We start from the raw sequence: 15,137 nt of genomic DNA, 5'->3' as shown, positions 1-15,137 counted from the left end.
TATCAAGGCTTAAGAAAACTGTAGCCTATAGACTTCAACCAGCACTTAAACATTAAAAGCATACATAAATTTGATGACTTGATCAAGATGGAATGCCTTGAAACATTTCTGTATAAGCAATGATGAGCAAAATCTTATCATTTATTAATAATCACAAAAGCATTTCTTTTTTTCTTTTTTATTTGTCTTACTTCCTTCTACAGTGAAAGCTAATAGTATCTCATTCTAGTTCTAGAAACCAAAAAATATTAGTGGAAAAGAAGACTGTACTTTTTTAGTAATCTGAGTTAGCACAAGATTAAGGCATTCAAATATCAGAAAAATTCAGAAATAGATTCATACCCTTATAACTATATACATCATCCTCTAAAGAATAATTGTTCTTCCTAATAGCAATAGCTTTTAGCCTACTTTTTTGCTGTTATTATTTTGTATCTACACTGACCAACAGAATTGTCAAACTTTTCTTCCTTTAGTTATAGCAGAAAAACAATAAATATCATTTTTCCAAAACTGTACATGTACATTCCTCTAGATTTTGATGTACACATATCCTGTTCCTATCCATATTTAGTATATTTCATCACATGATCATTTTCCATCCCTGCCAACACAAATTTACCATTAGATTATCCCCATCTCTGTGCCCATAAAAATGACTACAGTCTCAACTACTTAGAAAAGTTAACAGAAGAGGCAAATAAATAAATAAATACAGAAATAAAGATGTTTGTTACAACTAGTACTAATTGCAATTTTGAGCTTCTAAACATGACCAATACAAATAAATGTACATAGGTTTATCTAATATTAACTTAAGCTATAATACATCCTGAAAACAAAATATCAATGTAATAGTAAAGAACAAAACAATAAGATTTTGTAAAAAAAAAAATAATAATAATAATTAAGGTCACCTAAATAAGTAGTCCTAAATAAAAGAAAAATATCTTTCTTCTCAAACAAAAACAGGCTACATAATCTGTATTTCTCTCAAAAAAAAAAACACCTGCCACAAATAATCAGTAAAGATAATGGATGCAAATTAAAAAAGATGTTGAATAGAAGTTGGTCAATATAATTAAAAAGAGTCAAGAAGCATTAAGAATATTCTATGTTGTGAAGAAGGGATATAGTCATTAGTACCTACCTCACCCACCCAACTCCACACCCCACACTCAAACAAATATACCTATAAAACTAGTTCTTCTCCCTTTAATTTCTAGGCTATTTCCTAAATTGGTTGAAGCCTAGATCTAAGTTGTATATGCAAATAAAACTTCATTGCAGTATAGCAGAAACTAAAGTTATGCAAAAATGCTAGGTTCGAAATAAGTACAATTAAGCAGTATAATCAGAAAAGATTAATGATCTACCATTACATGCATGGAGTAGCCCAAAAATGCTAAGAGATTAAATATACCTCCTTACTTCCGTGAAAGAGAAGGGTCTTTGGTCTTCTAAGCACATGATACATCAGGACATGAACTTTTTTGTCTTTGCCACTGCACATACAAATGCTACTAGCTGAACTAGTTTCCTCATTCAGTGATGCTTGTAGACTAATGGCTTTCAGGCAAATATCTACTGTTCCATCACTCATCTCTGCCTGGAATGTTGAAATCTGTGAACATTTACTTTCCTTTGGGCAAAAGAAAGCTAGGAAAAGAGCATTAAAATTTGCTTTTATTTTATATAAAATGAGTAAGCTCTATGGTCTCTGCCTAAGGGTCCACAGGTTCAAAATGTTTGGCTTCCTTTTACCTGTGAAACTTACAGTACTCAATCAATCTAAAACAAAAAGAAAGAAAAAAAAAAGAATTTAATTAACTCACTTTTGCAAAAGTAGCCCAATTTCTCAAACCTCCCTTTCTTGTCTATAAAGATGAATCTTTATTTCTTTAGAAAATACAGCTTACAAAGAACCAGAAAGTTAGACAATTACACTTAAAGAGAATTCTCTACATGACTATTCATTCCAAATTATTAGAAAAAAACCACTCTGATAATAAATAAAAATATAATCCACTTTCCTTCCCTGTAAAGAACACCTTAATAGAAGCTTTGTTTTTAAAGTCTTGTAGCCTACAGAAGGAAGATCTTCATATAAATGTAATTACAAACTGGGCAAAGGATTTTATGAAAGTGGGGCAAAATACAATAACTTCCATATTTTACATACAACAGGTATTTATATGTATAAAATAATTACATAAGACAGAAACTTAAGATATTATGTAATAAGTTAATTCCTTGGCACACTTATATACTTCTACTATAAAGTATATAAAAATTTTGAATATAATGATGCAAATTATAAAAAAGAATTCTACAAACACATTCTAAATTTAATAAATTGTTAACATTTGACTTCCTGGTCCAGGTGCCTTGAATGCTGAATGTGATTCTTCAGCTCCTTCATCTAAGTTATTCCTATCATTCCTTCAGAGCTCAGCAAGTGTTCATTCACCCAGAAAATTTTCCCTGACATCCCAGACCAGATCAAGTTCTTTGTTTTGTTCTCTGATTACTGAAAGTATATCAAAATTGCAATTACATAACATAACTGCTGATTTACTATTCTGTAGCTCTTTAAAGTCTTTCAGGAAAAAGACCTGTCTATCTTATTTCCTATTTTATCACTTGAACCAAGCACAGAGTTTTAGAGAAAATAAATGAATGGGTAACTATGGAATAATTGTTAAATAAATCTTTGACCAGAAAATTCATCTATATAAAATCTGCCATTACAAACTCACTACTCTTTTAATACAACCAGCATTTAGCTAATTCTCCATCTTTCTTCTGACATAGAAAATATATTTTACTAGAAAACTGGAAGTAAAAGTAAATCCTAAGAATACAGAACATTTTCCTTTTAAGAAACATTACTACTGCTAGGTGTGGTGGCACATTCCTGTAATCCTAGTGGCTCTTGGGAGGCTGAGACAGGAGAATTATGAGTTCAAAACCAGCCTCAGCAATTTAGCAAGGCCCTAAGCAATTCAGTGAAACCCTGTCATATGACTCAGAAGTTAAGCACCCCTGGGTTCAATCCTCAGTACCAAATAAAATAAAATTACTACTTAGTAATCCAGATTACTAATTTCTTTCACCAAGCATTCTCCATCTTAAGTAAAATTTGATTCTGCTTAATATTACTTATTACATGAGCAGTAGTAAATAATCTAACAATAAAACAGAAGTCAGTACATGATATTTTAAATAAAAGTGAACTTTTGAAAGGTCTAAAAGCATTTTTACATTACAACACTATAACAAAGATAAGGGGGGAATCCTAATGGGCACTGAAAAAACAGAATAATAATAATTGCTTAAAAATAATTTATTTCTTTTATACTTATTTTCCTCAAAAATCAGTAGAGAATAAATTGAACTATTTTAGTAGCCTATATAAGAACATATAAAAATGTTCTTTGAACATCTATTTTTGTCTACCTAGCCAACCTTCTTTTACACGGCCTCCCATACTTCTTGAGGAAACTGCTTATTTCTCTAACATCTCTGTGGTTGGGGGCTACCAATGTAGTATCCTTGTTTTCCCCAACCATGGGGTGGACTTGTCATTAGAACAAGCCAAAAATTTTACCGCTTCTTAACTGAGTGATTAATCCAAGTGGTGGACACATAATACAGGTTGGGCCAGGTATTGTCCCAAGATATTTGATTGGAAGTAGTGGGGTAAAGGAATTTCTTCTCCCTTGTTTAAATAAACTAAGCTTAATCTTCTTTTGTTGTTGTTTGTTCGTTATATCAGAGCACTTAAACCACTAAGCCATATCCTTACCACTTTTTGTTTATTTTGAGACAGGGTCTTGCTAAGTTGCTTAGGGCCTCTCTAAGTTACTAAGGCTGACTTCAAATTTGTGATCCTCCTGCCACAGCCTCCTATACCACTGGGGATTACAGACGTGTACCACCATGCCTAGCAAAGTTCAACCTAGAAGTGTCAGCAGCTCTGAAAAAATTAAGCCAAAAGAGCAAAGATGAAAAAGGAAAAAAGAGTTCTAAATGATATTTTATTTCCTAAACTCATAAGATCCTGAAATGAGTTCTAGTTCTTACTTTTCCATGGTTTAGTAATCTAATAAATCATTTTTTTTTATTTGCTTAGTTAGTTTGAGTAAGGTTTTTCAGTTACAATCACAAAGTCCTAATATAGTCCCATATTCCTTTAGGCATCACAAAATGAATACAAAGAAAACAAATTTTAAGTGATTTTTTTTTTTAAATACTGTCTCAATTTTACAAATGTAAGCAATGTTATACTCTAAATTCTTCCCTTTTACAATTTTAAATACATACAGGTCAATTAAACATGTACTGTTAAATTTTGTTTGTTTTATATTCTTGATTATGTATTATTTCTTTATATCTTTATTTCTTCCAACCTTAAATGTTAACCATACTTTCTTAATTTCAGTCTCATTTTTGCCATCTCATTATTCCTTTCACATAGCACAATGTTGTTTTAATGTTTTTATATATATACATATATATGTATCTTCTCAAATCTCTTAAAATGTTAATTATAGATTTTATATTTCATTTTAATATTTTAGTTTTTGAAGCATTAACACTATTCTTCCAAACTCTTTTTGGTTTGCCTTCATTGTATTTTTTTTCATGTTATTCTTCAAATGTCTGATGATTCCTGAATATCCATTAATATTTAAAAATAGGGCCATAAGCAAGTAATTAGAAGCCTTGTGAGCATGTCTACGTTCCTTGACTAATAATTTTTTCCTTTGGGGTTTTAAGTAATTAGTTATTTCAATGAAGTATACTTAAATGCCAGAATGTACAGGTTTATGCTCCAGTATCATTTAATTTCTTTAGGAGAAAAGAAAAGTAATAAATACAGTTCCCTACCCTACCCTGGCCCTAAAGCCTAGTGACTGAGCTAAATGAAAAACCTGCAATTCCTTTATCTGCATACTCCTGAAATATCTCATTCTCCATAAAATTTTATACCCACCATGTTCCAATTCCACCCCTGTTGGTGGAAGGAGGAAAGACAGAAAGGCTTCCTACTTACAAAACAGGGAAATCTTATTTTAACTGATACACATAGTTTTAAAAAAAAATGTTTTACAAATAACCAATATGTACATACAAAAAAATAAATAAAAATTAATACTAATCCTATAAGACATTCCCTGATATTTTCTATTGCCTAAGTAATGGAGATAAATACTTTCACTATTATTGTGTGAATAAAACTTAAAGCTAAATAAATATAAACAAATAAAAGTTGTAACTTGTTTCCGTGGTTTCAATTCTCTCTCCTCTATCTGCTTTCTGAACTTAAGAAAATTGTGGTTATCTTTCATTTGATAATGATCCTTATCTATTCTATTTACACTCTTTCTCTTTTACTTCTTTACGATAATTTCAACGGACACCTGGGAGGACAAAGAGGAGAAATTCAAGTGCCCAGTTTGTAATCTTCAATTCACTATTCCCACAGACATTTTTTAAAAAACATTTTCCTAACCTGTTTCTGGCATACCTTAGGTCCCTCTGCTAATTACCATGGCCTCAATTGCTGGGACTTACTATTTAATTGCAAAGGCAATCTGGGGAATTAAAAAGCAAATCCGAGTGCTTATAGTGATCAGAAGAATCTATGTGTCAAAATTCCATTTAACTCTAACACTAAAGTAAATTTTTGTTTAAATATTCAAAATTAAACCTAAATACTTCAGTGAAGAAATGAAAAAAAAATTTAGGGCGCACTTAAGGAAAATTTTCTTCAGAAGAAGAAATAATCAAAATCAATCTCTCAAATACATCAATAAAAATAATGTACTTATATGAAATAAAAGAGTACTTACACAGCAAGACTACTCAAAACATATTGTACGTGCTCACATTCATCTGGGAATGATGCACTGGCGGACGTAAAACAACAAAGTGCTGTCTGAAGAACCTGAAGTTGCGGCAATGGGACCTGCCATCTTCCAGCATAATCTTCAACCACCTGAAAGGGAAATAATCCAAAAAGTACGTTACTGTAGAAAATGTTCTCAACTTTTCAAGTTTAAAGATATGAAGAAAATTTACTGGATAAAGTAAAACTTTAGTTCAGTATGAACACAGATGACCTGAAGGATGGGGGAAAGTCCTGTACTACTTATTTTCATGGCATACATCTGAAAATAAAATCAATTACTAATTTTAAAAACATGTAAACAAAACAGCATATGAATGACTACTATTCAACTGTAAAACTTTACCAAATTTCTAACAAATGCTCTTCATGTCCTATATCCAGCTATTTAATAACATCCAGCTATTTAATAATTGGTTAAACACTAATTATTAAATATTAAAATAGCTACAATATAGTAATAAAGAAAATGAGGAGTGTGTGTTATTACCATCATTATTATTTATAAGGCTCTAAGCATTCTGTCAACAAATGAAGGTTATACATTGATTGTGAATATTTAACAGATATCCTATTATTAGGAAGAGTCCAGAATACAGTCATTTGTTTTTTTCTTTTGCATTTTAATTTTCCTTTATTATATTTATAATTTACTGTGGATGACTAATACTTATTAATATTCTTTCTGTTGCCATCAACACTGAAAGCTGCTTTGTGTCTGGGTCTTCCCAAACCATGAAAGTAAATAATTCTTTAAGTTCAACTGAATTTGGAGGTATTGAAATTCTGATTTATTTCCCATTTATCTTATACAGAAACCTGATCTGTATGAGGTATCAGGGAAATGAAAATTAATTTTTAGAATCACAATACATATAAATCATCTAACCAAGCTCTCCAGGCCAGATGGCTTTTATGTATTTATTCATTTATTCTAATTAGGTATATATGACAGAAGAATGCATTTTGATACAATGCACACAATTGCAGAACAACTTTTCATTTCTATGATTGTACAGAATGTAGCATCCACCATATGTGCAGTCATACATGTACCTAGGGTAATGATATCCATCTTACTCCACCATCTTTCCTGTCCCCAGGCTCCCTCCCCACTCCTCCCTTCCCTTTGCCAATCAAAGTTTCTCCATTTTTCCCATGCCCCTCCCCTGTTATGGATCAGCATCCACTTATCAGAGAGAACATTTGGCCTTTGTGTTTTGGGGAGATTGGCTTACTTTGCTTACCATGATATTCTCCAACTCCATCCATTTACCTGCAAATGCCATTATTTTATTTTCTTTTAATGTTGTGTAATATTCCATTCATCTACTGAAGGGCTTCTAGGTTGGTTCCACAGTTTAGCTATTGTGAATTGAGCTGCTATAAATATTGATGTGGCTGCGTTACTATAGTATGCTGATTTTAAGTGTTTTGGGTATAGACCGAGGAGTGAGATAGTTGAGTCAAATGGTGGTTCCATTCCAAGTTTTCTAAGGAATTTCCATACTGTTTTCCAGATTGGTTGCACCGATTTGCAAACCCATTTGCAACGTATGAGAGTGTGCCTTTTCCCCCACATCCATGCCAACATTTACTGTTGTTTGTATTCTTGATAACTGCCATTCTGACTAGAGTGAGAAGAAATCTTAGAGTAGGGTGATTTGCATTTCTCTAATTACTAGGGAAGTTGAACATTTTTTCATATATTTATTGATCAATTGTATATCTTCTGAGAAGTGTCTGTTCAGCTCCTTAGCCCATTTATTGATTGGGTCGTTTTTTTTTTTTTTTTTTTTTTTTGGTGTTAAGTTTTTTTGAGTTCTTCATATATCCTAGAGATTAGTGCTCTGACGTGCGTGTGGCAAAAATTTGCTCCCAAAATGTAGGCTCTCTTGTCACTTTATTGATTGTTTCTTTTGCTGAGAAGAAGCTTTTTAGTTTGAATTCATCCAATTTGTTGATTCCTGATTTTATTTCTTGTGCTTTAGGAGTCTTGTTAAGGAAGTTGGGGCCTAAGCTGACGTGATAAAGATGTGGGCCCACTTTTTCCTCTATTAGGCGCAGCGTCTCTGTTCTAATTCCTAGGTCCTTGATTCACTTTGAGTTGAGTTTTGTGCATGGTGAGAGATAGGGGTTTAGTTTCATTTTGATGCATATGGTTTTCCAGTTTTCCCAGCACCATTTGTTGAAGAGGCTATCTTTTCTCCATGTTTTTGGCACCTTTGTCTATGAGATAACTATATTTTTGTGGGTTTATCTCTGTGTCTTCTATTCTATACCATTGGTCTATTTTGGTGCCAATACCATGCCACTTTTATTACTATAGCTTTATAGTATAGTTCAAGGTCTGGTATTGTGATGCCTCCAGTCTTGGCTCTGTCAATTAATTTCATGAAGTTCTTTTCAAAATTATTCATCTTTTCAAAGACACATGTAGGGAACAACCTTGAAAATAAGAGATGATGTTTCCCTCCAGAGCAGTAAGCCTCAACTGTCCAGAATAAAAAGTCAGACTCTTCTGCTGAGGCAAGGTCAGAAGACATGCTTACAGAACATTATATAAGATTAGGGTTCCTTAAGTTTGAGGTTCCTCAGATGAATGGAAACCTACTCAATTCATTATCCATCTAGGCCACTCACATCAACCACATGAGACTTAAAGGGCAAGAGCAACCATCATAAACATGAAGATCAAGCTGTTTGCTGGGCCATGATTAATAAGAGTCCTTTTTTTTCTGAGCAAATGTTTTAAGTCTTCTGCCAGATTTCATGAAATTGTGGAAGGCTTACCTAGATAAAATCTCAGAATCTTTATAATTTTCAACAATTCTAAATGGTAATACCTGGTACCTTGAACATTTTCTACAATTATCTGGGAACATATTCGGATAAAAAGTAAAGCTAGAGGGGATTATTTCTGAAAATTTGTATCTCTTCTAGATCTTGTGATTCTCACTAGCTAAGAAAAAATAAAAAGTACTCCTAGCTATGCTTGCCCCAAGTAGGATCTTTCCAAACCATTAAAGTCCAGTAAAGAATGAATGTCAAATAAACAATATGACCTTGTTTCCAAATTTTCTCTTCACTAGGATCTCTGGCTAACTTTATTGTCTTTTCAGGCCACCATACCACTTTGGTGCCACATTAAAAAAAAAAAAAAAAGATTTTTGACAACCTCACAACTTTCTATCTCCAATCTCAAATAGTTTCCCCTAATTTATGTCTACTTACACCTTATTCATTTCCAATTTATGGACTTCATTTCTCCCTTAGAAAATTTCTATTTTCTCAGGTTATGTTTCTCATTATAGCTACCTTTATTTACCACTACCTTGCCTGATCTAGCTGAACCCAAACCTAACACTAAAAAAAAAAGTCCTGGTGAGCAACATCTCCAACAGGTTTGCTACAATATCCTTGAAGAGGCATAAAAAAAAAAATTAAGTGACATTTCAATGTATTTTTACACTAATGTCATGCAGTGCTAATTCACTGTAACACTCTCTCTCTTTGAAATATTTTCCTTAAAATATATAAACAATTACACTGCCCTATTACTCGGAAACTTTTCTCCTACTTTGAGTGCTACCATAAGCTTTCAGCAAATGGGAGCTGATACTATGACATCAGAATGTGAATGTGCTTTACCAGGCCACAGTGCAGAGAACAACATATCTTCCAATTTCTTTTTCACATTTTAATAACTAACAGTCTTAACATAATGATAGATAAGAATAATGCTGAAGTTGCTACAAACAATAGGAATGATATTTACCTAGATCTTAAAAATCTATCCTTACTACAGTTCTCGATTCTTAAAGAAAATGGTGTTTAAAAGTGGAAAATCAAAGTCAGCAGTCCTTTAGGGATTGGAAGAAACCCTTTCCTCAGCCAGGAATGGTACTGCACACCTAAACACAGTGACATAGGATGGATATGTAAGAGGATGGCAAGTTTGAGGCCAGCCTCAGCAATTTATCAAGACACTATTCTCAAAATTTAAAAAGGACTATGGATGTAGCTCATTCATTCAAACCCCAGTCGTCCGCCCCCAACACACACACAAAAGAAACAAACATTTTTGTGGTATTTTTGGAGACCATATGAACACTTTAGAAAGAACTTACAGCTAAGGGTAGAAGCAAACCATGATATAAGGGGCAATGAAGAGAAGGGCAAAGCTTCTTCCAAAAAAAGATGCTGGAATAGTCAAGTAGTATTGCAGTGCTTTCTCAGCATTCCCATTTACAGGCATATATACACCTCCCCCCCAAAAGTGATACAATGTGTACTATATAGTGTCACATCTTAATTTACCAGCATAAATTTAATGTAAGAATGAGCACAGACTCATTCTGTCAAAATAGTCAAAATACTGATTTAATGTAAACTTTTTAGAAAGTAAAAATTATATTACTAATTTAACATCACTAAAATATACCATATAGGGACTGGCGTTGTGGCTCAGTGGTGGAATGCTTGCCTGGCATGTGTGAGGCACTGGGTTCAATCTTCAGCACCACATAAAAATAAATAAATAAAATAAAGGCATCGTGTCCATCTACAACTAATATATTTTAAAAAGCAAGGCTATTTAAACTGTTATGGACTAAATTGTGTCCATCTAAAATCCCATATGATGAAGCCCTAATCTCCCATGTGACTGTGTTTAGACATAGTTTTAGGAAGTAATTAAGGTTAAATGAGGTCATGTGGAAACTTATTATGATAGGATTAGTAGTCTTAGAAAAAAGAAATGGAAAAGAGATCTCTTTTCTACAAGCATGCACCAAGGAAAAGTCACATCACAGCCAGAAGGATACCATCTACAAATCAAGAAGACATTTCTCACAAGGACCTGACCATGCTGGTACCCTGATCTGGAACTTCTAGCCTTCAGAACTATTAAACAACAAATTTTTGTTGTTTAAGATACCCAGTTTAAGGCATTTTGTTGTGGCAGCCTAAGCTAATTCACGCATGTACAAAAATATGGAAATGTAATAGTTCAGAAACAACCAAAAAAATCACTTAATGTGATCAACTGAAACATGGTTATCTATTTAAGTGGGCTCTCCTTTTTTTAATCTTATATAACAAGGAAGGACACCAAATATTAGTTTGTCATTGAGCAAACAATGATACTGATGTCTAAACTCAGGTAATGATTAATAGACTAGATCATTAACAATTTTATTTCTCTTAGTTCGCAAAGCTGTCATCCTCCTTGAAATCTCGATTGTCATCAGCCTTCATTATTTTGAATAGTTCATAGTCAAGGTGTTCACTAATATTAATTTCACCACTTGTTTACAATGAAATCATTCAGAAGACATGTTGCAATTATCTTCCATTCTAAAAGCTTCAAAGAATGGCTCTAACACATATCTCTATTTGTTCAACACAGATCACTACCATCTATGCATTTATAAGCTGCTATTTTCTGAGTATAGGCTTTGGAATCATACAGACCTAGTTTGAGTTCCAGCTCTCATTTATCGGCTGTGTAATCTAACAAATATAAAAACTCTTCAGTAAAATGAATTTAATATTGCCTTAATCACAGGCCTACTAAAGAACTAAGATTTTAGTGACTATATTATAGCAAAGTTATGGCATGGTTAATTATTTGTTTCCAAACATGATTAAGTACAATAAACTTTAAACTTTTAGCAAGGAAACAGGTCACTCTCAAAATCTACTCAAAAACCACTGATGAGTTTCAACTATTTAGTTCTATATTTATCTAACAAATGAAGCATATTCTAGATAAAGCAAAACAAATAAAATGCCTCATGCCTGAAATATACCTAAGTATTCATTGTTTTTACAATTTACAATGGTGAATGAAGATTAAAAAAGAAGAAAGAAAGAAAGAAAAAACTCTACAATCAAAAATAAATTGGGTGGCTCATCGGTGGCTCAGCAGTAGAACGCTTGCCTAGAACATACAAGGCCCTGGGTTTGAGCCTCAGCACCACATATAAATAAATAAAATAAAGGTACTGGCAACTACAACTAAAAAAAAAATGTTTTTTGTCATTTTGGCTTGTTCTATCAGGATAACTCTGTAAACAAAAATCTAAAAAATCATATTTTAAAAACTATCAAAATGGTTTAGAAATACATTCTTTATAAAGTAAAAGTTGTTTAGATCTGTGGTAGCAAACAACCTAAAACCTAGTACTTTCCAATGCTTAATAAAGGATGTTTTTTTTTTTTTTTTAAGAACTTTATATATTCATTTCTATGTGGTGCTGAGGATGGAACCCAGTGCCTTACACATGCCAGGCAAGCACTCCACCACTGAGCCACAACCCCAGCCCTAAAGGAGCATTCTTTATTCTTTACTCCTTAAGTTTATATTTCTAAAACATGAAGGTCTTTAAAAGGTTCTATGCATGTGGTAAAACTAAACCTTTACTAATCGGAAGATGGAGTAAGTGTCCTTAAATCTTAATAATCCTTACAATCTTACTGTTAAAAAGTATATAGAAGATTTTCTAGTCCAACCTACCAATCAAAGCATGAAAACCCATTATTATATCACTCTTAGAGGGGTAAACAACATTAATACTGCTACTAATGGATAATTCATTTCCTCAAAAGACAAATGTACTCGATTTAACAGATTAGACTCATTTATTGGAAAATTCTTTATTATTAAGCAAAAGCTATGGACATCCTTTAGTTCTAGTTTAAAGTTCTAAAATTATATAAACAAAGAGAACACTGTGTCAAACATTATAAACCAGCCATCACTCACATTTTCATAGACTCTTCTCTCTCTTCTCTAAATTAAACACATGCTTTCAGCCATTTCAAATATTTCCCAATAGTCTCCAAAATTTTCACAGTTCTCACTAGTATATCCTGCTTATGCTCCAAATTGTCATCCATGTTCCTTTTAAATATAGTTCCCAGAATGGAACATAAGACTCTAGACAATTCAATCAGAATCAGTGGGCTTATTGCATCCCTGTTTTTGATCCTATGATTATATTTATACAGTTTGAGAATAGGTTTTACTGACTTTGAGTCAACAAAAATGCTATATATTTTCCATAAAGATTACTATTAAATCAGTTCTTCTATATCCCATAACTTTCATTTTTCCCTTTCCTGGCCAAACCTTCAGTCCTACCTACATATCTAGCTAATACATTAGCTTTTACTCCTAGTTTGTGTTGCCAGTCACACAAACTCTGAAAAGGATATTTTTATTATCTTGTCACATCAAGGTTGTATATAAAAAAATAATTCACACATAATAGAGCCAAATTCAGATCCTTCAGTATATATTAAGGATAATTAACAAATATGGTTTTTAGCAAGAGTGGTCAATTACTAACACTAATCCACCTCCTCATATCTCCATCTTTCCATAAGAATGTCCTGAAAAACTTTTGTAAAAAAAAAAACTGATGAAATCTATATATCCCAAGGCTGTCACATCTCCTATATCTTTTACCAGTAATCCTATTTTTTTTTAAAGAGAGAGGAGAGAGAGAGAGAATTTTAATATATATATATATATATTTTTTTTTTTTTTTTTTTTTAGTTTTCGGCGCACACAACATCTTTGTTTGTATGTGGTGCTGAGGATCGAACCCGGGCTGCAGCATGCCAGGCGAGCACGCTACCGCTTGAGCCACATCCCCAGCCCAGTAATCCTATTTTTTAAGAAGTAGAAATAAAAACTTTCAATGATCTGATTTAATGATCCTGAAATGACCAGCGATAAAAAAACCCTTTTCTAAGTACTGACTTCCTTTTATTTAATAAACTTCAGTATTCTACTGCATGTTATACTACTTTTAATAGTCTTTGTCATTCCCAAAACCACCTTTTAAAAAAGCAGAGTATTTACCCATATCTAGATTTATGACATCTCTTCAGTTTTCTCTTTCTTCAAACACTACTATAATTTTATACAAAATGTTCCTTGTTCCCCACAGTATACTAAGTTGTCATTTACCTGAGAGATTTACACTTATTTTGAAACTCATACCAGATTTACTTACATATTTTGGTCTTTAATTCTTTTAGCCACGGTTAGTCCCTAACTTGAAAATCATTCACCTTGTGAGAAAACATATTTTTAAAATGAAGTAGTTATATTTTTCTACCCAAAGCATTCATATTCATTGATTTAACAGAAGATAATGAACACATACAGGAAAGAACAAAATTCAATAAAGTCATACCAAAGGAACTCATTCCATCCAAGAGGAAAGAAAATATATATCAAAATCCTACTAAATTAGTTTAGCACAGAAATCAATCAAATATACATAAAAGTTTAAAACAAAGGGTATTATACTTGCTAATACAAGAATTCTAGATTTAGCATTACCATATTAAATACAAGTTCACTTAATAAAATAATTCAGCCTATGAAGTAGTTTTTACTGGCACAATATCCACCTAAAATTCAATACATAAACAAAATAAATGGTTTCTGGTAAGTCATGAAAAAAATACAGTACAATTATATGCTATAAAGAATTACCTCCACATTAAAAATCAACCTTGGCTTTACAGCAGACTGCCATTAAACACACTGTAAATAAGACTTTGAACAAAGATATTTAGTATTAGTATTTAAAACTAATTGTGACTTCTGTTTTTCCAATATTCTGCTAAGCTATAGTTTTGCCAGTCTGTACTTGAACAATATATAGCATTTTTCATTTATTTTTCATCCGTGTTATTTCAATAAAGAAAAGGTATCTCTATCCCAGAAGCAGTGTATTTTTATATTATTCTCACAATGGGAAGTTTTTGTATACTTCATGAATAAAATGAGGGACAATGATTTCCCATAAAACATTAAGTACATAACTTTTCCTTCTTATTGTGCCCATCAACTTCATCTATAAGCCAAGGCAAAGAATTAGAAAGCAGAATTCCTATACTGGTAAGTGAAAGAGAGATGAGAAGGGACCGGTAAACCACAAAAACCCATTAAGTATTCTTCTCCTCTATCTCAATTCTTCTTTTTTTTATCCTCTTCCTAAATTCTGGATATTTAGGAAACTACTTCTCTTTTTTTCTCTACACTCTCACATTCATATAAAATAAGAACTTAGTACTTTCTCAAAAGTTATCACTGTGAGAACAAATTTCATCCTCCCCTAAAATTCTCTTACTATGATCATATAAGTAAAACAAAGTCAACAATACTAGTGAAAACCCACTAGCTCCAGGACAAGGTTAA

The 15,137-nt window shown here is 32.3% G+C and overlaps 1 protein-coding gene across 1 annotated transcript in view; it reads right to left on the bottom strand.

The window, feature by feature from the left end:
• The window catches only part of Znf654 (zinc finger protein 654), a 78,836-nt gene that overhangs the window by 47,828 nt on the left and 15,871 nt on the right, over positions 1 to 15,137 (bottom strand). The window contains exon 2 of the mRNA XM_046430536.2: positions 5,859 to 6,004. Coding sequence (XP_046286492.1) covers positions 5,859 to 6,004 — 146 coding nt within the window. The remainder of the gene's footprint in view (positions 1 to 5,858; positions 6,005 to 15,137) is intronic.

The sequence above is a fragment of the Marmota monax genome, unplaced genomic scaffold (assembly GCF_021218885.2).
Source record: "Marmota monax isolate L192 unplaced genomic scaffold, Marmota_monax_Labrador192_F-V1.1 WCK01_AAM20220418_F8-fsc00016, whole genome shotgun sequence".
Classification (NCBI taxonomy): domain Eukaryota; kingdom Metazoa; phylum Chordata; class Mammalia; order Rodentia; family Sciuridae; genus Marmota; species Marmota monax.
This window is presented reverse-complemented; position numbering and strand designations above follow the sequence as displayed.